The 27,140-nt window shown below is 37.4% G+C and overlaps 1 protein-coding gene across 1 annotated transcript in view; it reads right to left on the bottom strand.

The window, feature by feature from the left end:
* The window catches only part of RBM25 (RNA binding motif protein 25), a 60,178-nt gene that overhangs the window by 19,668 nt on the left and 13,370 nt on the right, over positions 1-27,140 (bottom strand). Inside the window, exons 4-9 of the mRNA XM_039219931.1 lie at positions 25,978-26,145; positions 20,760-20,817; positions 16,387-16,547; positions 9,095-9,280; positions 3,640-3,693; positions 3,325-3,408 (exon numbers count right to left, since the gene is read on the bottom strand). Coding sequence (XP_039075862.1) covers positions 3,325-3,408; positions 3,640-3,693; positions 9,095-9,280; positions 16,387-16,547; positions 20,760-20,817; positions 25,978-26,145 — 711 coding nt within the window. The remainder of the gene's footprint in view (positions 1-3,324; positions 3,409-3,639; positions 3,694-9,094; positions 9,281-16,386; positions 16,548-20,759; positions 20,818-25,977; positions 26,146-27,140) is intronic.

Here is a 27,140-nt window from a genome sequence, read left to right as displayed (position 1 = left end):
TCACAAGACTATATAGATTGCGTGCAAACCCAGATACTCTACACAGACCAGGAATCTCCAATCTTGGATGCTGGGAGATTGTGTCAAGTGTGGCTGGCCACTCCATGATTATGTAATAACTAAAACGACCATGAGGAATGTGGTGATTAAAAATAATTTCTATAAATACAATCACTTAGCTAAAATGTAACTCCTCTCATTATGAATTTCTGTAAATCAGTGCAACTACTGATTTACTACTAATATTAAATATAACCCCAGACTTCCCATTACCTAAAAAGTTACTACTTGAAGGTTTTAGAGGGGAGATGGGAGAATAGAGTCAGGCCACTGTAATAAAACTAAATAATCTTCTACCCTCTGGTTTGCCCACCCTCCAAAAGATAAGCTGAATTCAGCCAAGATTTGCCCTATTATCTAAATGGAAACATTTACTCCCACCATTACAAGATGGACAGCCCACCAAATACAAAAAGTTTGAAAATACACTCACTTCAAGCAAAAATGTACATAATTATAATATTCTCATTTCACTTTAATTTTAAAAGCAACATATTTATGCCCATTATGCCTATAAGACAATAAAAATATATCAACAGTGATAAATCCATCCTTGGAAGGAACGATTGCATATGAACTTACAGATGCTGTGCTAGGACATGGATCGCCAACACTGGATTAACCTTGCCTACAAGCTATGTTTCTGGGAGGAAGAGCAAGTACATGGTTCACAAATAAACCAAATAACAGAGTCAGACCAAGTTTGTACCCTGACAAAATTACCAGTGTACCACACGGTTTCTACACAAACTCCGAAAAAAAGGAAAAAAAACCCAAACAGGAAAAACAAAACAAAAACAAAATACATTTATCCCTTTGGTTCCATGTTTAGTGTCACCGAAATGAAATTCAAACTGCAACAGTAAAATGTGCATTTTTTTCGTCTTTTCTCAGTCATGTAAAGCATTTAAAACAACTTTAAAAAGCAATCTTACCTGTCATACTCTTTTTCTCTCGCTCATGGATCAAAGAACTGACAGAGGATAATGAAAGAGAAGCTAATGCATAAGAAAACAATATATTCAGCTGCTGTGCCAGTCTATATCAAAGGAGGATGTAGGCAAAGCCAAGACTGAATACACTGAAGTTACAAAGAGAAGAGAAAAGAAATGGTAGAAAGAGGACAGAAACTGTAAGCTACTTAAAGGGGCGAATTCGAATTTCTGAAACAGTTCTAATGGACCATAAAAATTCATATTGTAAAATGAGGCTAACTACATAAAACTTACCTCAGTGTCACACACTTATAAGAAATGTTTATTTCTGAGATAACAGATACTTACAGACTTATTTTAGCTGTTCCAATAATAATCTCTTTTGTAGGATTTAATTTTTTTACTTTTGCTTATTCACTGCACTACTTCTTTTTTAGGTGTATAGTTCTACTTATGTAACTAATAATTTGTTTCAGAACTCATTTCAAAAGTTTTGTTCTAGGTAAATGAACAAGTGAGTGAATCTGGTCCACACTAAATGCATTTCTAAAACACTATATGCAGTAGGGAGAGGCACACATACACACACATATATATTTTAAGACAAACACTGGAGAAAGAGTATATGGAAGTGAGTCTAAAAAGATGTAAGAAAATAATGAAATAATGAAGAGGAAAGGACAGGAAAAAAAAAATCATAAATCTTACCTTATTCTCTCTTCAGACTCGTCCGTGCTGTAAATGGACGCCCCCTGCCACGCTGATACCCTGACAGTCCGTGGTTATTTAATAAACTCATACCAAAACATGCAAAGGTTCACTGAGCTCATTTTTTGTTACTAGAGTTTCAAAGATCCCCTTTAACCATACCACCCAACAAAAAGAACTGTTTTTTGTTTTCATTTTGATCTTTCTTTAAAGTACATTTTAGAAATTCAAAACGTCACCACCCCCCAACAACAGTGAAAGAAGTCTAAGGCAGTCAAATGCCTGACAGCTTCTCAAACTCTGAAGCAAATATAATTTGAATTAATTTGTTAAAAACACAATTTCCTCATACTTTACCAATGACATGACAGGGCTTAACAAATAACAACAAAGGGGTAAACCACACACACAACTGTATACCATTTTCAAGCTTACTCAGACCCTGAATTTGCGTATTGAACCTAACCAAAGTATCCCTTGGAAATGACTTCCCACAGACTACCATTTAAACTCAAAAGTAATTTGGGAAAATTTTATTTGTGCTTTTAGATACTTAATTCCTGGAAAAGCACCGTGTATGTGAGCTAGGGCTGGGCATCTGGATAATAAGTGTTCAGCAGCACTGATTCAATAGCATTAATTGTCAACTTGGGATTTTGAAAGCAGTAAGAAAAAAGAAGATTGTATAAAAGAAAAAGTGAACACTTAACATTTCACTGCGTTAAAGATCACTCAATCTTTTGGGTAAGAACCAGTAACATCTTATTATCTCTAACATGAAAATACGTTTCATGCAGTATTTGCAAAATTTTACCGTCCGTAAGCATCACCTTCAACACCAGCGAACATTCACAGATGCACTGTCATTGAGAGAAGCTTTCAATAGGCAAAACTCGTGAGTGGGATTTACTATGCACAAATACCCATTTCCAAGCCAGTTACCCCTTTGCATATTTTTCTGAGGGGGCATCCATAAATATAATAAAAAACAGAAGCTCATACTTACATCCTATTCCTTGTTACTTTCCAAGCTGAGAGTTTCATCTTGCATTAGTCACCATATGATCTCTATCATAATGGTGGGGGTCAATGAATAGATTAGCTTTATGGGAATTTACAGTTCTTCCATGCATCTAAAATTTGGTAAGTCTGGTAATCACTGACCTACTTTGTAAAATCTCCCCCTCTCAACTTAAATCTACACAAATATAAATCTTAAATTTCAATCTCAGCCCTAAAGCAAAGGTTTTCCTATGATTAAGTTAAATAACTGCCCCCAGAAATACACTACAGTGTAGGTTATCCTGCTGCCCCACTGAATCTAGTTTAAATCTGCTCTTGATGTTTATGTTAAAATCTAAAAGTAAAATTAGCTTTTATTCATATTCAAGTGAGGTGACTGTAGTCAGTAACTGCAACAACTAAGCACAGTATGTCAAGGACCACTTTAAAATGGTATGGTCTTCTGTTTCTTTGTCTCTATCTAAATATTAATTAACCTATAAAAAGCATTTAAAATTATATTCTAATGTAAGGTTGATTTTTTTTTTTTTTTTGTCTGTTTGCTTTGGATTCTGTAAAAAGTCTAGAGTGGTATCAAGTGAAAAAACAAGAATACTACCTTGTGTGTGTCTCTGAATTTGCTGATCTCTCGGGATATCAGATCTCTTTTGTCTTCTTCCATTTCTATAGCATTTATATCCTCCTAAAAAAGACAAGGGGGATAGGAATGAATGCATTATAGATCTACATCAATACAAAGATATTAAAATTAAAAGTTAGACATTTTGTACATCTTACAAAAAAGACAGGAGAAACTAAACATACAAAACTTGTATCATAAGTAACAACTAGTGAGATATCAGATGAACAAGTATCACAAATCTGGCCATTAGCAAGTAAACACTCATTGTCAATGCCTACAATGTAAACGCACCTTAGTGATGAGTGGGTAAGGGATCAGTGGGGCCACTGGAAATCTGCGGAAAATCTGCGGAAAAATCCACAAAGATTAAAAAAAAAAAAAAAAAAGCAATGAGTCTACATTACCCTGCACAACAATGCTCTGTATGTTTATACTATAAGCAGTCAGAGATTTCTGTGACATTTTCTTGATTTCAATTTACTTAATTAAAAAAATTTCACTCACTCTCTTGAACCTCTCCTGTCATCTACCACCTCTTCACCCTCCAACTCCCTCAGGCAATGGAATAAGAGAAGTCTTACTAGCGGGACTTTTTCCTTCAAACCCAGGAAACAATCATACCAACAAAATTTACTCATAATTCCTGCCATACAGCAGGATTTCTTTGATTCTCTCTTCCCATCCCATATCAAACAAATATGTCTAGTAATTTTCTCCTTTCCCATTAATGCTGGAAGAGGAAGAACAGAACAAACTCTAAAACCTCAATTACCCTATAATATGATTATCAATTCCCATTCCCAACAACTGGCATTTCACTAGACAGGTTAAAACCACATGAGGAAAAACAAGCCAAGTAATAAAAATGTATTTGTCTGGAAAGCAAATTGAAAGTGAAATTCAGTAAATGGGCTGAATGCTCCAATCAAAAGACATAGGGTAGCAGAATGGATTAAAAAACAAAATCCATCAATATGCTGTCTACAAGAAACTCATTTTAGACGGGAAGATACCTTCAGATTAAAAGTAAGGGGATGGAGAAATATATATCATGCTACAGGAAATCAAAAGAAAGCCGGAGTAGCGATACTTATATCAGACAAACTGGACTTTAAATTAAAGACAATCACAAGAGATGAAGAAGGGCACTACATAATAATTACAGGGTCCATCCATCAGGAAGAACTAACAATCATAAATGTCTACGCACCGAATATGGGAGCACCTAAATATCTAAAACAATTAATCACAAACAGAAACAAGCTTATAGATAAGAATGTGCTAATAGCAGGGGACTTTAATACTCCGCTTACAGCAATGGATAGGTCAACCAGACAGAAAATCACTAAAGAAATAATGGACTTGAAAGACACATTGGACCAGATGGATCTGACGGATATATTTAGAACTTTACATCCTGAGGCCAGGGAATTTACTTTCTTCTCAAGTGCGCATGGCACATTCTCCAAGATAGATCACATACTGGGACATAAAGCAGCCCTCAATAAATATAAAAGAATAGAGATCATACCATGCACACTGTCAGATCACAATGCTTTGAAACTTGAAATCAATTACAGGAAGAAGTCTGGAAAACCGCCAAAAACATGGAGGTTAAAGAACACCCTTCTAAAGAATGAATGGGCCAATCAGGCAATTAGAGAGGAAATTAAAAAATATATGGAAACAAATGAAAATGAAAACACAACAATTCAAAATCTATGGGATGCGGCCAAGGCAGTCCTAAGAGGAAAGTACATTGCTCTCCAGGCCTATTTCAAGAGATTAGAAAAAGCACAAGTCCAAAATCTAACAGCTCACCTAAAGGAGCTAGAGGCAGAGCAACAAGAACGCCCTAAACCCAGTAGAAGAAGAGAAATAGTAAAAATTAGAGCAGAAATAAACAACATAGAGACCAAAGAAACAATTGAACAGATCAATGAAACCAAGAGTTGGTTTTTTGAAAAAGTAAACAAAATTGACAAACCTCTAGCCAGGCTTATCAAAAAGAAAAGAGAGAGCACCCAAATAGACAAAATTATGAATGAAAATGGACTTATTACAACCAACCCCTCAGAAATACAAGCAATTATCAGGGAATACTATGAAAAATTATATGCCAACAAATTGGACAACTTAGAAGAAATGGACAAATTCCTAAACACACACTCACTACCAAAATTCACACGGGAAGAAATAGAAAACCTGAACAGACCCATAACGAGTGAAGAAATCGAATCAGTGATCAAAAATCTCCCAACAAATAAGAGCCCTGGACCTGATGGTTTCCCTGGGGAATTCTACCAGACATTTAAAACAGAATTAATCCCAATTCTTCTCAAGCTATTCCAAAAAATAGAAGTCGAAGGAAAACTCCCGGACTCATTTTATGAAGCCAGCATCACTCTGATTCCCAAGCCAGACAGAGATCCAACAAAAAAAGAGAACTATAGGCCAATATCCTTGATGAATACGGATGCAAAAATTCTCAACAAGATCCTTGCAAATCGAATCCAGCAGCATATCAAAAGAATCATCCACCAAGATCAAGTGGGATTCATTCCTGGGTTACAGGGCTGGTTCAACATTCGCAAATCAATCAATGTGATCCATCATATCAATAAAAGAAAAGATAAAAACCATATGATCCTGTCAATAGATGCAGAAAAAGCATTTGACAAAATACAGCATCCCTTCTTAATAAAGACTCTCGAGAAAGTTGGGATAGAAGGAACCTACTTAAACATCATCAAAGCCATCTATGAGAAGCCTTCAGCTAACATCATCCTCAACGGGGAAAAACTGAGAGCTTTCCCCCTGAGATCAGGAACACGACAGGGATGTCCACTCTCACCACTGTTGTTTAACATAGTGCTGGAAGTCCTAGCATCAGCCATCAGACAACAAAAGGAAATCAAAGGCATCAGAATTGGCAAAGAGGAAGTCAAACTTTCACTCTTCGCAGATGACATGATACTCTACATAGAAAACCCGACAGACTCCACCAGAAGCCTACTAGAACTGATCCAAGAATTCAGCCAAGTTGCAGGGTACAAAATCAACGTACAGAAATCGGTTGCATTTTTATACACCAATAATGAAGCAACAGAAAGAGAAATCAAGAAACTGATCCCATTCACAATTGCACAAAAAACCATAAAATACCTCGGAATAAACCTAACCAAGGATACAAGAGATCTGTATGATGAAAACTATAGAAAACTTATGAAGGAAATTGAAGAAGACACAAAGAAATGGAAAAACATTCCATGCTCATGGATAGGAAGAATAAATATAGTTAAGATGTCATTACTACCTAAAGCACTCTACACATTCAATGCAATTCCAATCAAAATTGCACCAGCATACTTCTCAAAACTAGAACAAACTATCCAAAAATTTGTATGGAACCACAAAAGACCCCGAATAGCCAAAGTAATACTGAAAAATAAAACCAAAACGGGAGGTATCACCATCCCAGACTTCAGCCTCTACTACAAAGCTGTCATCCTCAAGACAGTATGGTATTGGCACAAAAACAGACCCATAGACCAATGGAACAGAATTGAGAACTCAGAAGTGGACCCAAAAGTATACAGCCAACTGATCTTTGACAAAGCAGGAAAGAATATCCAATGGAAAAAAGACAGCCTTTTTAACAGATGGTGTTGGGAGAACTGGACAGCAACATGCAGAAGAATGAAACTAGATCATTTTCTCACACCATGCACAAAAATCAACTCAAAATGGATAAAGGACCTGAACGTGAGACAGGAAACTATCAACACCCTAGAGGAGAAAGCAGGAAACAACCTCCTTGACCTCCACCGCAGCAACTTCTTACTTGACACATCCCCAAAAGCAAGGGAATCAAGAGCAAAAATAAACTGTTGGGACCTCATCAAGATTAAAAGCTTCTGCACAGCCAAGGAAACAACCCAGAAAATTAATAGGCAACCAACGGAATGGGAAAAGATAGTTGCAAATGACATATCAGATAAAGGGTTAATATCCAGAATCTATAAGGAACTCACCAAACTACACGCCCGAAAAACAAACAACCCAGTGAAGAAATGGGCAGAAGACATGAACAGACACTTCTCCAAAGAGGACATCCAGATGGCCAACAGACACATGAAACGATGCTCAGCATCCCTCCTCATCAGGGAAATACAAATCAAAACCACACTGAGATACCACCTCACGCCAGTCAGAGTGGCTAAAATGAGCAAATCAGAGAACTCTAGATGCTGGCGAGGATGTGGAGAAACGGGCACCCTCCTACACTGTTGGTGGGAATGTAAACTGGTACAGCCCCTCTGGAAAACAGTGTGGAGGTTCCTCAGGAAACTAACAATAGAACTCCCTTATGACCCAGCAATAGCACTGCTAGGAATTTACCCAAGGGATACAGAAATGCTGAGGCATAGGAGCACATGTACCCCAATGTTCATAGCAGCACTCTCCACAATAGCTAAAACATGGAAAGAGCCTAAGTGTCCATCAACAGATGAATGGATCAAGAAGATGTGGTTTATCTATACCATGGAATACTACATGGCAATGAGAAACAATGAAATCTGGCCATGTGTAGCAACATGGATGGACCTTGAGGGGGTTATGCTGAGCGAAATAAGTCAGGCAGAGAAGGACAAATATCATATGTTTGCACGTATAGGAGGATTAGGAGGAACTTGACGGAGGAACAAGGGGGAGAAGAAGGGCGGAAATGGTGGGGGAAAGGGAGAGAGGCAAACCATGAGAGACTCTTGAATGCTGACAAAAACTGAGGACTGATGGATGTGGGGGGGAGGGGGGATGGGCATGGAGGAGGGCACTTTGGGGATGAGCACTGAGTGTTACGTAGAAACTAATTTGACAATAAACTATTTGTAAAAAAAAAAAAAAAAAGTGAAATTCAAAATAAAGTAGTAAGGCACTGAAATTCAAAATAAGATAAGTGTAACTACCCCTTCACATTAAAAACTATAGGGTAGGTTTCACAGTACTTTATCATGGCACATGCAATCCATGCACAAAACATACTTTCAAAATTTCAAAAACAATACTCCTTATAATTTCTCTAAATTTATCCAAAAGAAATGAACATTTAAAAACCAAACATTTTCTTTCAATCTGGACCCCAACTGTTTAATTAGCTTAGGCAGGCAAAGAGTGGTAAAACAGAATACCCTGGGAAGGAGTGTTTCATCTTGTACTACTCTTTCAGAGTCTTCCAGTTAGAAGTTCAATGGTGTTACTGTCCACCGAGGGGAATGAGCAGTGTTTATAATAAAGGTGTCTAAGAATTAAAGAATGGGTGAAAATCCTCAGTAAAGGACATCTGGTTTCCTGCTTAGAGCAGGGATAGAACAGTATCAGGGAATGAGACAAAAGTAAAGCCGGCCCCTTCATGGCCAGAAAACAAAAACAAAAAACTTTCTTTATCCCTTAGTATCAGCTCCTACTTCATGAGTCAATGGATTTTTCCTTATGAAATTTGAATCCACAGATAAACACAAGCATTGATGCCAGTGCATTTCAAACACACAAAACAAACGTTTTGGTAAAAAACTCCTGAGTTACTTGATTAAACATGGTCAAATTGGGCTTAGCTGTATATTGTTGTAAATGCTAGTCATTTTATTTTCCCCTTGAAAGTTGACATGCTATAAAAGCACAAGAGTGACACCATAAAAAGTAAACTGTAGAAATGACTCTGTTGTCAGAAATCAGTAACACATACGTCCTCCTTCTTTTCCTTCTTCTTCTTCCTGGGGTGAGAGTCAGATTCTTGTGAGGGGGCATTGAGCTCACTGGAGTATTCTCGAATTAAAACTTCAATGGCCCCTTTGATCATTTGATCTCTCCTCTTCGTCTCTTCATCTAAAGCTTCTTCATCATCATTAGTGACAGTTTCTGGCCTTGCATTCTTTAAAAAACAAAACAAAACAAAAAACAAGGAAAATGCAGGGTAAGGAAGGGGGGAAGAAAAAGAAAATGAAAACCACTGTAAAACAAGTTAGTACACAAAACAAACATGTTTTTCTCTAACAAAACATCTCTGTAGTCCAATTAAATGCAGATTTGGTATTGTTCTTAACTTCACAAAACTAAACTTCATTTGATTTACTGATTTTTCTTAGATACTGATACTTTATCATTTTCTTTTCCTTTCTTCCTTTAATAGCTAATATTCTGACCCCTAATCAGTTACAGGGAGTAACATACTACACAATACATCTGCAAAGCTTTCAGTTTTCCAGACTGTCTTGCTCAAATACTTTCACAAACTAACAATATTTACATTAACGAAATCAGAGTTGAAAATTTAATGATATGAAAAAAATCAAAATACACATGTATACACACTATGACAGCCACCATTACAGCCACCATTTAAAATAAACAAAGGGGCGCCTGGGTGGCATAGTCGGTTAAGCGTCCGACTTTCGCTTAGGTCATGATCTCGCGGTTCGTGGGTTCGAGCCCCGCATCGGGCTCTGTGCTGACTGCCAGCTCAGAGCCTGGAGCCTGTTTCAGAGTCTGTGTCTCTCTCTCTGACCCTCCCCTGCTCACGCTGTCTCTCTCTCTCTCTCTCTCTCTCTCTCTCATAGAAATAAATTAAAAAAATATTAAAAAAAAGTTTAAAAAAAAATAAAATAAAATAAAATAAAATAAACAAAAAGATGTGTAAGTTAAACAAATGAAAAACACTAGGTAGCTATATACAACAAAATGCAAGCATTAAAAAAAAAAAAAAGAAAAGAAAGAAAAATGTAGTGTCAGATAGGCCAGGGACTGAAGCAACTGCATCTCTTTTCCCCTTCTGCTTTCTATAATGTGGAAATACCAGTTAAAAAACAAACTCATGTACTTCTACTCTAAGAACCAACCAACCCTAAATGTACAGGTCTTTCTCCCACAACTTGCATATGTAACATAAAAAATTTTAAAAAATCCATGTTGTAATGTTTCTCACAAATCAATAACTATTTATAGGACTTTATTATTTTTTTAATATGTATTTATTTCTGAGAGAGTGTGCACAAGTGGGAGAGAGGTAATAGAAAGGAGAGGAGGTGGGGGTTGAGGATACACAGAATCTGAAGCAGGCTTCAGGCTCTGGACTGTCAGCCTAAAGAGGCTTGAACCTACGAACTGTGAGATTGTGACCTGAGCCAAAGACAGATGCTTAACCGACTGAGCCACCCAGGTGCCCCTGGAATTTTTAAAATATAATAAAGAAGACTAGACTAATTGTATTGATGTGAAAAAAAAATTACTGATTCTAATGTACTATAATTCTTGTTTTTATCTTAATTTTACTTTAAAAGGCACCTGGATAATGGAATGAATTTAGTTCAAACTACAAAATTTAACCATATATATACTTTTTGAAAAAAATTTTTTTTTTTTTTTTACTAATCTCTACACCCAACATAGAGCTCAAACTCACAACTTTGAAATCAAGAATTGTTTGGTCTTCCGACTGAGCCAGTCAGGTGTCCCCAAACTACAAAATTTAGAGAATGACCTCAAAACTTTGGGTAAGTTCCAGTTACTCTGAGTCTCTTCTTAAAACTAGGAAAAATGGGAAAGTATGACAAGCAACAACATAAAGATGTGTACAAAAACTTTTGTAATTTAAAACTATACACACAAGCCTCAAAGTAGTTATCAATTTACTTGGTAAACATGTATTGTGTGTTTTCAGACTCAATTAAGAACGCTCTTCTGCATAAATGCAGGCTCGTGGTCAAAATGCATGCAACTATTCAAGAGAAATTTCACATCTTGTGGCTCCTTAATATAAATGAGTAGTGATTTCAGATTTCATAATTCTGAAAGCAACCTCCAATGGATACTCAACAGGCATTTTTTTTTCTTTTCTTAAGAGCTAACAACCCTGAGATCAAGATGAGGTGAGATAAAGAGACAGAACACTTACTTACCAACTGAGCCATCCAAGCACCCAAAAGGCATTTCTTTCTTAATTTGCTCAACAATTTCTCATTAGAAAAAAAAAATTTTTTAAGTAGCCTCTAAATGCAAAATGGGCCTCGAATTCATGACCCTGAGATCTAGAGTTGCATTCTCTACTGACTGAACCAGCCAAGCACTCGCTGGCTCAACAAAATAAGAGCCTACTATGTACAAGTTACTATACCAGACGGCAAAAAAAAAAAAAAAAAAAAAGAGGAAAAAGAAATGACCTTGCCCTTATGAATTTAGTAAATAGGATAAGAAGTTATACAGATAACTTCAAATTAAGTCATAACGTGAGGTATTATAAAACTAACCACTCTGACTGAGTTCCTTACTTTCTCAAACCTGCCTCTTGATCCAATCTTCTTGCACCAACTATTTACTTGGTATCTTGGATAAAGACAAGAACAGTAATTAAACTTAAAATTAATAATTAAATTAAAATTGGGGTGCCTGGGTGGCTCTGTCAGTTAAGCGTCCGACTTTGGCTCAGGTCATGATCTCATGGTTCGCGGGTTTGAGCCCCGAGTTGGGCTCTATGCTGACAGCTAGCTCAGAGCCTGGAGCCTGCTTCGGATTCTGTGTCTCCCTCTCTCTCTGACCCTCCCCTGCTCACGCTGTCTCTCTCTCTCTGAGAAATAAATAAAAAGACATTTAAAAAAATAAAAATAAATTAAAATTAAGATTTTACCAAAAACATTGTAATCTATAACTGCGGTGATGTAGTTTTACTTTAAATCAATAATATATCACAATAAGGTCTTTGTACAGCATTCACTAAAATCCTTTCAGTAATGCTCTGCTTCTCCACAGGTCTTTTTTTTTTTTTTTTAATAATTTTTAAAGTTTATTTGAGAGAGACCGAGACCGCATGAGCAGAGGAGAGCAGAGAGAGAGCAGACAGAATCCCAAGTAGGCACACTGTCAGCACAGAGCCACCAGGCACCCCTCTCCACAGGTTTTAACAAAATAATTAACCTGCCAGTACTTGCCACTGAAACTGTAGATTCTGCGACACACCTGAGCTCTTTCAACCCAAACCCTCAACTGCCAAGACCTAAGTTCTGTATTATGAAAATATCTCTGGGGCGCCTGAGTGGCTCACTTGGTTAACCTCCAACTTCAGCTCAAGTCACTATCTCACAGTTCTTGGGTTTGAGCCCCATGTCAAGCTCCACGTTGACAGTCAGATTTAAGCCCCTTTCTCTCTGCCCCTCCCCCACTGTGCACAGGCCCCCACACGCAGGTGCTCACTTTCTCTCTCAAAATAGGGGGGCACCTGGGTGGCTCAGTCAGTTAAGCGTCTGACTTCCGCTCAGGGCATGATCTCACGGTTTGTGAGTTCAAGTCCCATGTCAGGCTCTGTGCTGACAGCTAGCTCAGAGCCTGAAGCCTGCTTTGAATCCTGTTGTGTCTCCCTCTCTCTCTGCCCCTCTCTCATTCTGCCTCTCTCTCTCTGTCAAAAAAAAAAAAAAAATTAATTAAAAAAAAGAAAGAAAGAAAATACACTTTTTTTTTTTTGAAAATACACTTTCTGAGCAAGCATCAAGTCAGTCTTTAGCATTTCCCCTACATTCTAAATTCCTCTCCATGAACCCTCTATATCTCCATGCTTTCCTAAGCACAAAGACAGAAGGAGAGTTATAAATCTGAAGGCCTGGTCGTTTAAAAATATTCATAAACCCTTAAATTCCCTCCCACCACCATCCTAAATCAAATTTAAATATTAGTATAGCTGGTCTTAACTAAGTTAGAAGCATTTGAAATGAATTCACACCACCTTATGAGTGACTACTATCTCTTGATCTACAGAGAAAATGTACATTTTTAGAAGCACCTGGGTGGTTCAGTTGGTTAAGCACCAGACTCTTGGTTTCAGCTCAGGTCATAAATCATATTTTGTGGGTTCAAGTCCCACAACAGGCTCCATTCTGATGGTGCAAAGCCTTCTAGAGATTCTCTGGTCTCCCTCTTTCTCTGCCCTTCCCCCGCTTGCTCTCACGCTTGCTCACTCTATCTCAAATAAAAATTTTTTTTAAAATGTGTATTTTTAGGGGCGCCTGGGTGGCTTAGTCGGTTAAGCGTCCGACTTTCGCTTAGGTCATGATCTCGCGGTTCGTGGGTTCGGGCCCCGCGTCGGGCTCTGTGCTGACTGCCAGCTCAGAGCCTGGAGCCTGTTTCAGTCTGTGACTCCCTCTCTCTCTGACCCTCCCCTGCTCACGCTGTCTCTCTCTCTCCTAGAAATAAATAAAAAAACATTAAAAAAAAAAATTAAAAAAAAAAAAAATAAAATGTGTATTTTTAGAAGGAAAGCTTCTTAGCCCATATCTCTTCACCAGTTGTTAATGTAAGAAAACCAAAAATAACCAGATGTATCATGGAAGGAAAAGTTATTTTTGGTTTCAACTTAAGGTCTACTCCTGGGTCCTCAACCATAAACAACTGCCTGATTTCCAGCTTCTTCTTCCCCTCAGAAACAGTAAGCCACTTGTTCAGTAATATGGAGCAGCAAAAGATGATGGATTTAGCAGTACAAGAGGATCACAGAAACCAACTGAATATATGAGAGGTTTATGGGCCCACCTATTTAGCTCTTTTCAGAGGAAATAAAAGCTTCAATGGTAAAGCTACTAGTAGAAAAGCTGAAAAACACCTCTTCCAGGCTCACTCTTTGGCACTGATTTGTTTTGACTTCAGGGTCCAAAACAAGAACTTCTTTGGGAACTTAAGCAAATGCAGAGCACTTTTTGAGAAAATGTAGATTCAACTGGCCTAATTTCTAGCCAAAGATGTATATAATACTAAAGATGTCCCTATATGGACCATGCATCCTCAATTAAAATGCGATGCAATGGGGCACCTGGGTGGCTCAGCTGGACAGGTGTTTGATGGGCTCAGGTCATGATCTCATGGCTCGTAAGTTCAAGCCCCATGTCAGGCTCTGTGCTCACAGCTCGGAGCCTGGAGCCTGCTTCGGATTCTGTGTCTCCCTCTCTCTCTGTTCCTCCCCCGCTCTGTCTCTCTCAAACATAAATAACCATTAAAAAATTTAAAGAAAAATGCAATGCAAGAGGCTCTTTCCAGAGGTTATCAGTACTTCCAACATTGGTCAGAAGTCATTCTCTCTTTTTTTTAATTTATTGATTTTGAAAGAGAGAGCAAGTGAGGAGGGCCAGAGAGAACGAGGGAGAGAAAGAACCCCAAGCAGGCTCCAAAGTGTCAGTGCAGAGCCCAATGTATGGCTTAAACCCACGAACCGTGAGATCATGACCTGAGCTAAAGCGGACACTTAACCAACTAAACCGCCCAGGCACCCCCAGAAGTCATTCTGGAATGTGTGGTTAACAACCACACTTGTAACGATCAAGCATATATCTTTACTCCTGCTACTGATGAACAGCCAGAAAGCAACAGGGCATGAACTAGGCCAGCATGGTGACCTCAAAAGGAATACTTTCACTAATGGCCAAAGGTTGCTTCTACAGATTCTGCAAAATCTATATAAAAACTTTCAATCAAGCTGTTAGACAAGGCACATAATTCCTCTTAAAATTCTGGGTCAAGGTGCTTGCTTCTGCAGCACATGTACTAAAATTCTGGGTCAAGAAAAATATCTCACTCTTTTTTTAGACAAACTTGTGTTTCTTTTTTACCCAAAAAGAACTATACAACTAATTGTGTTTTGTCTTCTCCTGGGAGACAGGAAAATGCCTGAATAAATTACCATATGAGTTTCTCAATGTTTCATTTTTTTATTTTTGAGAAAGAGGACACAAGTGAGTGAGGGGCAGACAGAGGCAGAGAATCCCAGGAGGGATAGTGAGAAAAAGAAGAGGAGAAGGGAGAGAGAGAATAGGGGCTAACCCGAAGTGGAGCCATGCTCACCCCAAGCAGGGCATGACCTCACCCAAAACAGGGCTTGAACTCAGGAACAGCGAGATAATGACCTGAGCCAACCTGAATGACTGAGCCACCCAGGCACCCACTTAATGTCTCATTCTTGTATCATCCATCTTAGGTCAGTTTTCTAAACTTCTCCACAACAATCAACAAGAAAAAAGAAAGAACAAACCTTCCCATATTTTATCTTGAAAAATCATGACAAATCTGTCATCTACTCCATAATAGTTTTATTTACTTAAAAGTTATTTGAAAAAAATTATCTGATAAGAAAAAATTATCTGGTCAGCATTGCTCTACTTTTTCTTTTTCCCAATACTGTTGAATAACTCGACATTCTAAGAAGCTATGCCCTGTCTTATGAATGCAAGTATCTCTGGGCACCATGCCAAGTCCACCCAGAAGTCAGTCTGTTAATGTTTTAGATTTCATCTTATCTGAAATAATTGTTCTGTTTTTATTGGAGGTGGCTACAATTCTATTTTTGAAGATATAAACAGATTTAAATTATGGTTCCTCTCACTAATAGTGATTACAAATTAAATCAAAAGTCACACAATTGTGAGTGAAGTGATTTGCTTCATGTTCAGAGTATACTTTTGCAAATGCTACAAATTAAACCACCTCACTAGCTAATGATTAAACATAGGGAAAAAAAGACAGACACCCAAGGAATTGCATAAAACTGTGAAGACATTAAATCCACACTTTAAGAGTTCAGTTATCACTGCAAGGAAAATCTAAAAAGTCTTATTCTAGAGAGTTGTGGATTTTTTTGGGAGAGAGACAGCGAGAGCACAGGGTGTCCCCAGGGTAGTGGCGGGGGCTGGGGCTCCATGCTGACAGTGGGGCTCAAATTCACTGTGAGATCATAACCTGGGTCAAAATCAAGAGACAGACCTTGTCCAGCCTCCCTCACTACCTTCATTCTAACCTGGAACAAGCAAACCAACAGTCATCTATCTCCATGGGTAGATAAAAGACTTAAAATGATGATTAACTATAAAAACACCCTCCTGCATTTAGCCACAAGCACATATTATGGTGAGGATGATCTTGTGAAGCCCCCACATTAGATTCACTTATAAAAAGTATTTACACTCAAAGGGCACAGTAAGCCTAGAAAAGATAGCACTACAGAAAACATACCCCATTAGAAGCTTTCTTTTTTGCTTTCCATTCATCCAGTTGTGCCTTTGTCTTTGCATCAACTTTAACAAGTAGTTTCTTCTCTCCAATTTGCAGGTCATGTAATAACCTGAGTGCACGGAGGGTAGATTCAGGTTCCTTATACTCACAGAAGCCAAAGGCTAAAAATGGATGTAAAGAATTAGTCAAATATCAACACAGTTATGAAAACATAGTATTTATGGAAAATTAAAATCATTAGAGACCAAATGTTATATACCAGGATTATTCATGTTGCCACTCCTCTTTCCTCCAATTACTTTTGATGATTTTTTTTAACACCCTCAAACCAAAAAGAGAGAGAGAGAGAGAAACGGGAAAGAAAAGTTCTAATCAGGCAAATCGCTTCTTATTTTAAGTGCTGATAAAATATTTAGCACAACCAACAAATTTCATAATTGAGTCTTTTCATTATTTCCTGATATCATTCCATCCAGACTTCCTACAATTATATGTATATAGCTACAATTATATGACAACAGGCTGCCTGAACCTCTCAAAACACTTTCCGATTGAGTCATCAAACTACAAAAGTATTGAACTTTTATCGTAGTGATGAATCTAATTTTTCTGTGCCTATTTCATTCTAATAACTAGTCTAAGTATTATTACCATGACTCTGAATCAGAGATATTAAAACAAATTTTAAAAGAGTAATCTAAAAATTTTAAAACTTAAAATAAATGAACCCAAATATGTATACAGTTAAGGACATAACCACACAGAGAGGAACTATTCTAAGTGATGTAAAATTTTTTCTTTTTATGTTTATTTATTTTTGAGAGAGAGAGACAGAGTGTGAGTAGGGGAGAAAGAGAGGGAGACACAGAATCTAAAGCAGGCTCCAGGCTCCAAGCTGTCAGCACAAAGACTGATGTAGGGCTCAAACTCACAAACCATGAGATCATGATCTGAGCAGAAATTGGACGCTTAACCAACTGAGCCACCCAGGCACCCCTATTCTGATTTTAAAACAGTAAATTTGACTCTAGATTTTTCAGTGTGATACATCATAAAGACAAAAGACCTGTCAATAAAAAAGAAAATTTCTATAACCATATTGCTGATGAGAGCATAGATGTGGTTAGTCTTGAATTGTTATATATGAAATGTGAGACGAACCAAGCCAATAATTACTTAATAGTCTATCATCCCAATGTCCTTGAAACTTGAATTCTCAGTATGGGGAAAAAAAAATACAGATATGACAGAAAAGATTAAATAAAAACCATTTAGACCTGAATGTGAATTAACATGCACTGGAAAAATGTAAAAGCAAAGACTAAACGAGTCTTATAATGAATATATCTAATTCCCAGATTCTGATTTTTAAAACAATTTACCACTAAAAGAAGCCAGAGTTCCTTAAAGAAATGGCTGATCCTAGGTCTGGCATGGAAAAACTACTAGATAAGCTTAGATTCCAGGTAACAAAGGAGCTATCAAAAACAGTTAAGACTGATAAAACCATAGGAAATCCAACCTGCAGAGGCAACTTAAGACATTTTAAGCTTCACTAGCAATAATGATGAATAATAATAAAGATGACAATAAAGATGACACTTAATTCTTACTAAGTTTAACAACAAAATGAACATGCTTCAATCCTTAAATTCAAAATGGTTCTTTATAAAAAAAAAAGTCACTGCTAAAGGATGCTGAGAACACAAACTAATTCTTCTGAAAAAAGTCAAAGAACCAAAGCATTTACCCTGTTTTACATTATATAAAATATACCTCTAACCAAATACTAGATGGAAGTAGAAGTTTATTCTTACAGCAGTAGTCTAATAAAGATGTTTCTTTTTTTGGTAACATTTATTCATTTTTTGAGTGGTAAGGTGGGCAGAGAGAGTGAGAGGGAAAATATGAAACAGGCTCCAAGTTCTGAGCTGTCAGCACAAAGGCCAATGCGGGGCTCGAACTCACAGACCACGAGATCATGACCTGAGCTGATGTCAGATACTTAAATGACTGAGCCACACAGGCACCCCAGAAAAATTATTTTTTCTTTTTCTTTCTTTTTTTTTTTTTTTCAATTTTTTTGGGGTGGTTGGGTGACTCAGTCGGTTAAGCATTTGACTCTTGGTGTCAGCTAAGGTCATGCATGACCTCATGGTTGGGGAGTTGGAGCCAGTTCAGGCTTTGAACTGACAGTGAGGAAGGAACCTACTTGGGATTCTCTCCCTCTCTCTCTGCCCCTCTCTCATTCATTCTCTCATAATAAATAAATAAAACTTGAAAAGAAGTATTAAAAAATTTTTTTATGTTTATTTGTATTTGAGAGAGAGGGAGAGCGAGAGAAAGGGAGAGAGAGACAGCACAAGCAGGGGCAGGGCAGAGAAAGATAGAGAATCTGAGGCAGGCCCAGGCTATCAGCACAGAGTCTGACACGGGGCTCAAACTCACAAGCTACGAGATCATGACCTGAGACGAAGTCAGAAACTCAAGAGGGACACTCAACTGACTGAGCAATCCAGGCACCACAAGATTTATTTTTCAATGAAGGAATGGCAGAAATCTTCAAATTAGACTAGCACATTTTGCAACCCTCCAATAAATCAATCAATCCAGAAATAGACAATCAACAGCCTCACCACAACCACAAAATTTTTAACTAAAAAAAAGACAACCCGGTAACCCAGTGTCTGATGATGGAAGAATACCTTTAGAAAATTCCTACAAATGAAATCATCAACAAAAATACCACACACGAACTCAAATTTAACTAAGTCTCAAGATACAACTACCAACCAGTTTACATAAAACACAGAAGACAGAGAAGCACTGGCAAATTATTCTGCATGGAGCTGCAATCAGCAAATCTAGACTAAAGAAACACTACTGAGGGGTGTCTGGGTGGCTCAGTCAGTTAAGCGTCCAACTTCGGCTCGGGTCATGATCTCACAGTTCATGGGTTTGAGCCCTGCATCGGGTTCTGTACTGGTGGCTAGCTCAGAGCCTGGAGCCTGCTTCAGATTCTGTGTCTCCCTCTCTCTCTGACCCTCCCCTGCTCAGGCTGTCTCTCTCTCTCTCTCTCTCTCAGAAATAAACATTAAAAAAAATTTTTTTTTTAAAAGAAACACTACTGAGCAAATGACAGCTTCTTCCAGAAATAACTGCAAAGGAAAAGAGACAGAAGAACTTAAAATATCAAAAAATGGCTAAAAAATAGGCCAACTGCATTGTGTTGACTATGTGTAGATCCTGCATCAAACAAAATATTTAAAAATTTGGTATTAGTTATAACTGGATATCTGAACACTGACTTATAATATTAAGAAAAATAGTTTTTAAAGATCTTACGATAGTATTTTCAGTAAGCTTTTTAAAAAGCTCTTATCTTTTAAAGACACACACTAACATAGACAAAATAAGTGCTTGGAATGGCTTAAAAATAATATTAGGAAGGGACACCTGGGTGGCTCAGTGGTTAAGTGTCTGAATCTTGATTTTGGCTCAGATTGTGATCTCATGGTTCCTAAGTTTCAGCCCTACACTGGACTCTGCACTGAGAACGCAGAACCTGCTTGGGATTCTCTCTCTCTCTCCCCTCCCCCACCTCGAAAATAAATATTTTTTAAAAAACTAAACAATAAATTAAAAAATAACAAGGAGAAAATGGATAGGATACAGGTTAAGCACAATTGACCATGAATTGATAAAGCTAAGTGATGAGTATATGGAAGTTCATCACACTACTCTGATTTTATAGACGCATGATTTTTTCCATAATAAAGTGTTTCAAGAATGTACATCAGTCAATTAAGCATCTGACTTCATCTCAGATCACAATCTCATGGTTTGTGAGTTCCAGTTCCCCATCAGGCTCTCTGCTGTCAGCATGTAGAGCCTGCTTCGCATCCTCTGTTCCCTCTTCTCTCTCTGCCCCTCCCCTGGCTACGCTCCTTCTCTCAAAAATAAACAATTAAAAGAAGAATGTACATCAAACAGGTGCTTTTACCAAGGAGAAAGAACAGTTTGCTTCTAAGACAAACAGGTTGTCTCACAATCTGCTCTTCTGGTTTCTTCCTAAGTCCTAATTGTTGAATACTAATCATACACCCCTGTTCTGAGAAAATAGACTTTTCAAAATAATATTGTAAAAAAACAATCTGAATATTTTTTCCTCTCCTACCTCTTTCCTAATACTCTTCCACTTTCTAATCTCGACTCTCAGCTAAATCTTCCTGACTGCCTTAATCCTATTGCAGTAAGAAGGAAGTCAAAGAGTGCTGACAGAATACTCCATGGTTAAGGACAGTGAGAGTAAAACATGCAAGAAGTGACTTATGTATACAGCTTAAAATCATCTCAGTAAAAAAATTACATACCTTGAAGTTTTCCAGATGCACCTTGTACTCTCTTCCAGCTCAAAACCAAGCCACATTTCTTCAAAACAAAAAAAATGATCATTACCATTTAATAAAGTAAACTAATTTGTAATAAAAATAAGAGCACAATCATATTTCCACCAGGAGAAAAAAGCAAAAAAAAAAGAAAAGAAAAGAAAAACCATACCAGCTATTAAATTTCTTAAAATGTTCTCAATTTCCACAAGCCTATTATATAAAAGAAATATATAATACATCATTTAAAAGAAAAATAATTCTTACAGATTTTCTTATTTGCAGAAAATTGGCTACCTTTTAATATAGAAATTATACAGTATTATTTATCTTATCCAAAATACATACATATAAAACAAAATTACCAATATCATATTTAAAAGAAACTATAATAAATTCAAATAAAAAAGTCCATGAAGATTATGTTTTGAAAGACATATATATACTATAAACAACTTTTTAAAGATTTGTTTTAAGTAATCTCTACACCACAATGTGGGGGCTCAAACGCACAACCCTAAGATCAAGAGTCGCATGCTCTACCCAGGAAGCCAGTCAGGCACGATTGTATTATAAAGGGATTTTAGTAACATGGGGAAATGCTTTATAATAGGATGCAAAAACACATGGGACATCTAATTGCAAATATATAGTAACACTTTATGTAAAGAAAAAAAATTTCCATAAAACAATCAGAAATGAGTGGGGCAGGTTACCTGAAGGGTAGAACATTATTTTGTTTACTTGTAAAGTTTTTAAATATTATTTCTAATTATTAAAGTTAAAACTAAAAGGTTAAAAAAAAAAGTTATGTGTGGAAAACAGTAACTGAAGATTGCCTGTCAAAACTGAGAGAATGCATGTATTTTTCACATCTTCCTTCAGAGAAACCAATAAAATGATTATCAAGGAATGTAAAAAATAAAAACCCACGAGATCAAACATTGCAGGAGGAAACCGGCAGAATTCAACAAAATTTTAAGAAGACAAAAGGCGTGGAAACTAATTTGACAATAAACTATTTGTAAAAAAAAAAAAAAAAAGAAGACAAAAGGCAAGGGGCACCTCAGTGGCTCAGTCAGTTAAGCATCTGACTTTGGCTCAGGTCATGGGCTCACCATCTGTGAGTTCGAGGGCTGCGTCAGGCTCTCGAATCTGGACGGCTCAGAGCCTGGAGCCCTCCTTCAGATTCTGTGTCTCCCTCTCTCTGCCTCTCCCCCACTCATGCTCTCTCTCAAAAATGAATTAACATTAAAAAAAATTACAAAAAAGACAAAAGGCAAATGGAAGGATGGGAACTCATTCAGTATAACAAAGAAAGCCAAAACTCCAAGTGTTTGCAGATGAAGATATTACTGAGAAAGAATTAGACTAATGGATTCTACAAAGCCAAGTGGACCTAGACTAGAGGTAAAAGGTAGGTACAGAGTACACCAAGTTGTAGCATGAAGCTGAATAAAAACAAGTGCTTGCCTGACAATGAACATGGAACAATCAAAGCCTCAAGAGTTCTTTTCAAGCAACTACTCTAATCCCCACCCCAGAGAAGATAGCCTGCCATCTTTACAAGCAACTATACTATCCCCATCCTCAGATAAGACAGAATGAAGTTATGAAGAAAGTGACCAGAAGAGAACAGATATGAAAGATCAGGAGGGGATACAGAATGGGTAACAAGAGCAGCCAATCATATACTCACTAGGCATGAAACCAATCAAATACTGGCTAAATTACCCTACAATGACTTTCAACATTTTACAAACCCAACATATCCACACAAAAAGACTTCTAATCCCTAACTCTTAAATGTGAACAATCAAGGGTCACTAGACATTTAAGGCCTTAAAAGAAAAATGAAGGGTGCCCTGATGGCTCAATCAGTAAAGCATGCAACTTGATCTCAGGGTTATAAGTTTGAGCCCCATACTAGGCATGGAGCCTACTTAAAACTTAAAGAGGAGCCACAGTGGCTCAGTTAGTTATGCATCTAACTTCGACTCAGGTCATGATCTCACAGCTCATGAGTTCAAGCCCCACATCAGGTTCTGTGCTATCAGCACAGAGATTGGGATTCTTAATCTCTCTCTCTTTCTCTCTCTCTCTCTCAAAATAAACTTTAAAAATAAATAAAAATTAAAAAATGTTTCAAATAAAATGTATACATTATCTCCACACACTTGCACACAAATATTCATAGCACCATTATTCAGGATAACCAAAAAGTGGAAATAACCCAAATGCCCATCAACTGATGGGCAAAATGAGAGGTATATCCATTAGATGGAATATTTGGCTGTAAAAAGGAACGAAATAATACCGATAGAAGCTACAGTATAGATGAACCCTGAAAACATTGCATTAAGTAAAAAAAAAAAAAAAAAAAGACAAAACAAAAAGCCACATATATTCTATGATTCTGTGTCTATAAAATGCCCAGAATAGGCAAATCTACACAGACAGAAAGTAGGATAGTGGTTGCCATACACCAGGGAGAGCAGAGAATGGGAATTGACTTACAGGGTACATACAGGGTTTCTAGTTGAGGTGATGAAAATATTCTAGAATTAGGTCAGTGGTGATGTTTGTACAACTTTCTGAATATATTAAAAACATCTGCATTACTATAAAAGGGTGAATTTTAAACTATATGTATTATATCAAAATAGAGGTTTTTTTAAAAAATATCCTCCCAACATTCCACTTTAGAAAAAAATTGGCATTATCTTGTAAAACTGAATATAAACGTGCTGTAAGACTCAGAACTTCCACTTCTAAGAGAACACATGACAGAAATGTTTTCATGTTCACTGAAGACATTACCAGTAATAATACAGCAAAACACAGTATTAAGAAATAGAAACAATACATACATATGACTATCATCAAAAAATTGAAAATTCATGGTACATTACTACAATGCAACGGTAGACGGCAATAAGTAAATAAACTAAAGCCATATATATATTAGGTGAAAATAAACAAGTTATATAGCACAGAGTTAAGATTTATAAAGTGTAATTTTTTCTAAATATATAAGCATGTAATTAAAGTAAGAAATGCACTGGGATGCCTGGATGGCTCAGTTGGTTAAGCATCGGACTACAGCTCAGGTCATGATCTCATAGTTTGTGGGTTCAAGCCCCACATCAGGCTCTGTGCCAATTGCTCGGAGCCCGGAGCCTGCTTCAAATTCTGTCTCCCTCTCTCGGCCCCTCTCCCCCTCAAGCTCTGTCTCTAAAATAAATAAACACTAAAAAAAAAAAGTTAAAAAAAAATACACACATAAATGAATACCAAATTTAGGATAATGGTCTACCTCTGGTGATTACCTCTGGTGATTACCTCTGTGGAAAAAGAAGTGGGAATTGGGGCCAACTGTAATGATTTCTTCCCTTGAAAAAACTCTGTCAGTATCACAAAATACTGAACCTGACAAAGCTAGGTTTGTGGTGCTTATTTCTTAAACATTTTTCAATTCATGGATCATACAATTTACAAAACAGATCTGGCAAAAAAATCAAGAAGGAAAAGATTTTAAAATAACTTCTTTAAAAAATAGTGATTAGGGAGAGAGGGAGTACAGTCACTGTTGTTTTTTATTGTAAAATCATTATTTCACTTAATGTACATTTATCACCAAGATAAAAATTTTATCTTTTTTTTTTTTTTAATGTTCATTTATTTTTGAGAGGAGGAGAGAGACAGAGCGTGAGCAGGGAAGGGAAAGAGAGAGGGCAACACAAAATCTAAAGCAGGCTCCAGGCTCTGAGCTGTCAGCCCAGAGTGTGACACGGGGCTTGAACCCACTAACAAGCGAGATCATGACCTGAGCCGAAGTCGGAAGCTTAACTAAGTACCTCAGCACCCCAGGATAAAAATTTTTATACTAGGTCAATAAAGAAAACCAATGAGGCAACAACTGGATGGCTCAGTCTGTTAAGTGTCTGACTTCACCTCAGGTCATCTCATGGTTAATGAGTTCAAGCCCCACATCAGGCTGTCAGCAGAGCCCACTTTGTATCCTCTGTCATCCCCTTTTCTCTATGCCTCTCCCTTGTTTGTGCTCTCTCTCTCTAAAATACACACATATTTAAAAAGAAATTTTTTAAACATCAATGTAAAGGGCGCCTGGGTGGCTCAGTCAGTTAAGCACCTGACTTTGGCTCAGGTCACCATCTCACAGTGAGTGAGTCTGGGCCCCGAGCTGGACTCTGCACTGACAGCTTGGAGCCTGGAGCCTGCTTTGGATTTTTTGTCTCCCTCTCTCTCTGCCCCTCCCTCACATGCGCTGGTGCTCTCGCTCAAAAATAAACCATTTTTTAAAATGTCAATGTCATGAAAAACAAAAACAAAACAAGCAAAGACAGGAAGCTATTCTATATTAGAGAAGATGTCTAGGAGCACCAGTGTGACTCAGTCCGGTTAAGCATCCAACTCTTCATTTTTGGCTCAGGTCATGAGGCACAGCTCCACATCGGGCTTTGTGCTGTCAGCAAGGTATAACAATTCAATGGAATGTAAAATCCTTGACTGAATCATAGCTAAACAAAATGCAGCAATTATGGAGATTATTGGGAAAATTACATGTGAACTGTACATATATTTAGTTAACAATTTTGTATCAGGGGAAAAAATACCGTTCAGCCTTAAATTTCTTTTTTTTTTTTTTTTTTTGAGAGCATACACCAGCGAGCAAGGGACGGAGAGAGAAAGAGAGAAGTCCACAAGGGGCAGAGACAGGGAGAGTGGGAGTGGGAGGGCTGGAGCTCACCTCCAGCGGGGCTAGAGCTCAACAACCTTGAGATCAAGACCTGAGCCAAAGTCAGATGCTTAACCAACTGGACCACCAAGGTGTCCCCAGCCTTAAATTTCTTAAGTGTGATGATGGTTTTGTGATCATATAGGAAAATGTCCTCGGTCTTAGGAGAAACAGGAAGTATTTAGAGATGAAATATCATGTCACAACTTAACATCCAATTATTCAGAAAAAATGTAAGTGGCGGGGTATGGCGCACAGGTAGAAAATAAATGTGGCAAAATGTGTTTCACGAGTATTCACTATGCTATTCACTCAACTGTTTTTGCAGGATTGAAATTTTTCAAAATAAAAAGGAGAAAAGGATTATTGAGTCTTTTCTGCATTTTCATAGACTTGAAATCCATAATAATAAAATTTAAAAATGAAAAGCAGTTTAACACTTACAGCAAGGAGCTGTCTTATAAGCATGTCAGACGCTTTCTCAGAAATGTTGCCAACAAAAACTGTAGTAGTGGGACCACAATTTTCATCATTTTCTTTAGCCTTTAAGCCTGGATGATCCTTTCTTGCTCCCAAATGCTTTCCAACCATGGACACAGTAGGTACTAAAACCTAGAGCGGAAAAAAAGCGATAAAATTGGACCTGGCAATTAAATTCCCTATCATGTTTAATGCAACATTAGGCTAACAACAATTTTAATGATTTTTTTTTAAATTTTTTTTTAATGTTTTATTTATTCCTAGGAGAGAGAGACAGTGTGAGCAGGGAAGGGTCAGAGAGCGAGGGAGTCACAGACTCTGAAACAGGCTCCAGGCTCTGAGCTGGCAGTCAGCACAGAGCCCGACGCGGGGCTCAAACCCACGAACCGCGAGATCATGACCTAAGCGAAAGTCGGACGCTTAACCGACTAAGCCACCCAGGCGCCCCTACAATTTTAAAGTAGTACATATACAGCAATTATTAAAGGTTCTACATACCGATTCTAAAGCTCCTATAATTTTTCATTAACACAGAGTTATTTGTGACAAGTTCTATTATTAGATTACCTTTCTTTTAAAAACTTGGAAAAGCAAATAAAAATAACTTGGACGGATGGAAATATTTTTATATTTACAACATAATTCTTAAATGTCCAAGACATCATAAGTCATTTAAAATTATCAAATATATCCAGGAGATTCTTCACAACTCTACTCTGTACAAATATAAAAGCAAATTTCAATCGTCCCCACTAATCCTCTGACAAGAGTATTCAAATACTCTCACAGCATTCTCCAAAACTTAAATTTTACCTTTATCAGTTAGTTGTGTTTTTTATTTTTCCTTTATAACTTTCAACTTGCCAGAGGAACACTCTTACTCATTTTTACATCTGGAATTGAATTTAGCAAAACATCCACAGTAGGCACTGAATAAAGAGAGGTGAACTGAGGGAGCTGCTCCAAACCTCAAGTTCCACCTTTTCCTAGGCTGAAACGTAAGAGGATAAGTACCTGTCAGGTGGAGGTTTTCCAAAATAGCCAAACAATGGGTGTCCGATCCAAAAAAATCAGACCCCCTCCTTGGTTGCAGAACCTTATCTTCTTAGTGGTCTGCCTCACAGCAG

Source organism: Hyaena hyaena, unplaced genomic scaffold (assembly GCF_003009895.1).
Source record: "Hyaena hyaena isolate Hyena2069 unplaced genomic scaffold, ASM300989v1 scaffold_851, whole genome shotgun sequence".
In the NCBI taxonomy this organism is placed as follows: Eukaryota; Metazoa; Chordata; class Mammalia; order Carnivora; family Hyaenidae; genus Hyaena; species Hyaena hyaena.
The sequence above is the reverse complement of the archived record's forward strand: the minus strand, read 5'-3'. Positions and strand labels throughout refer to the sequence as shown.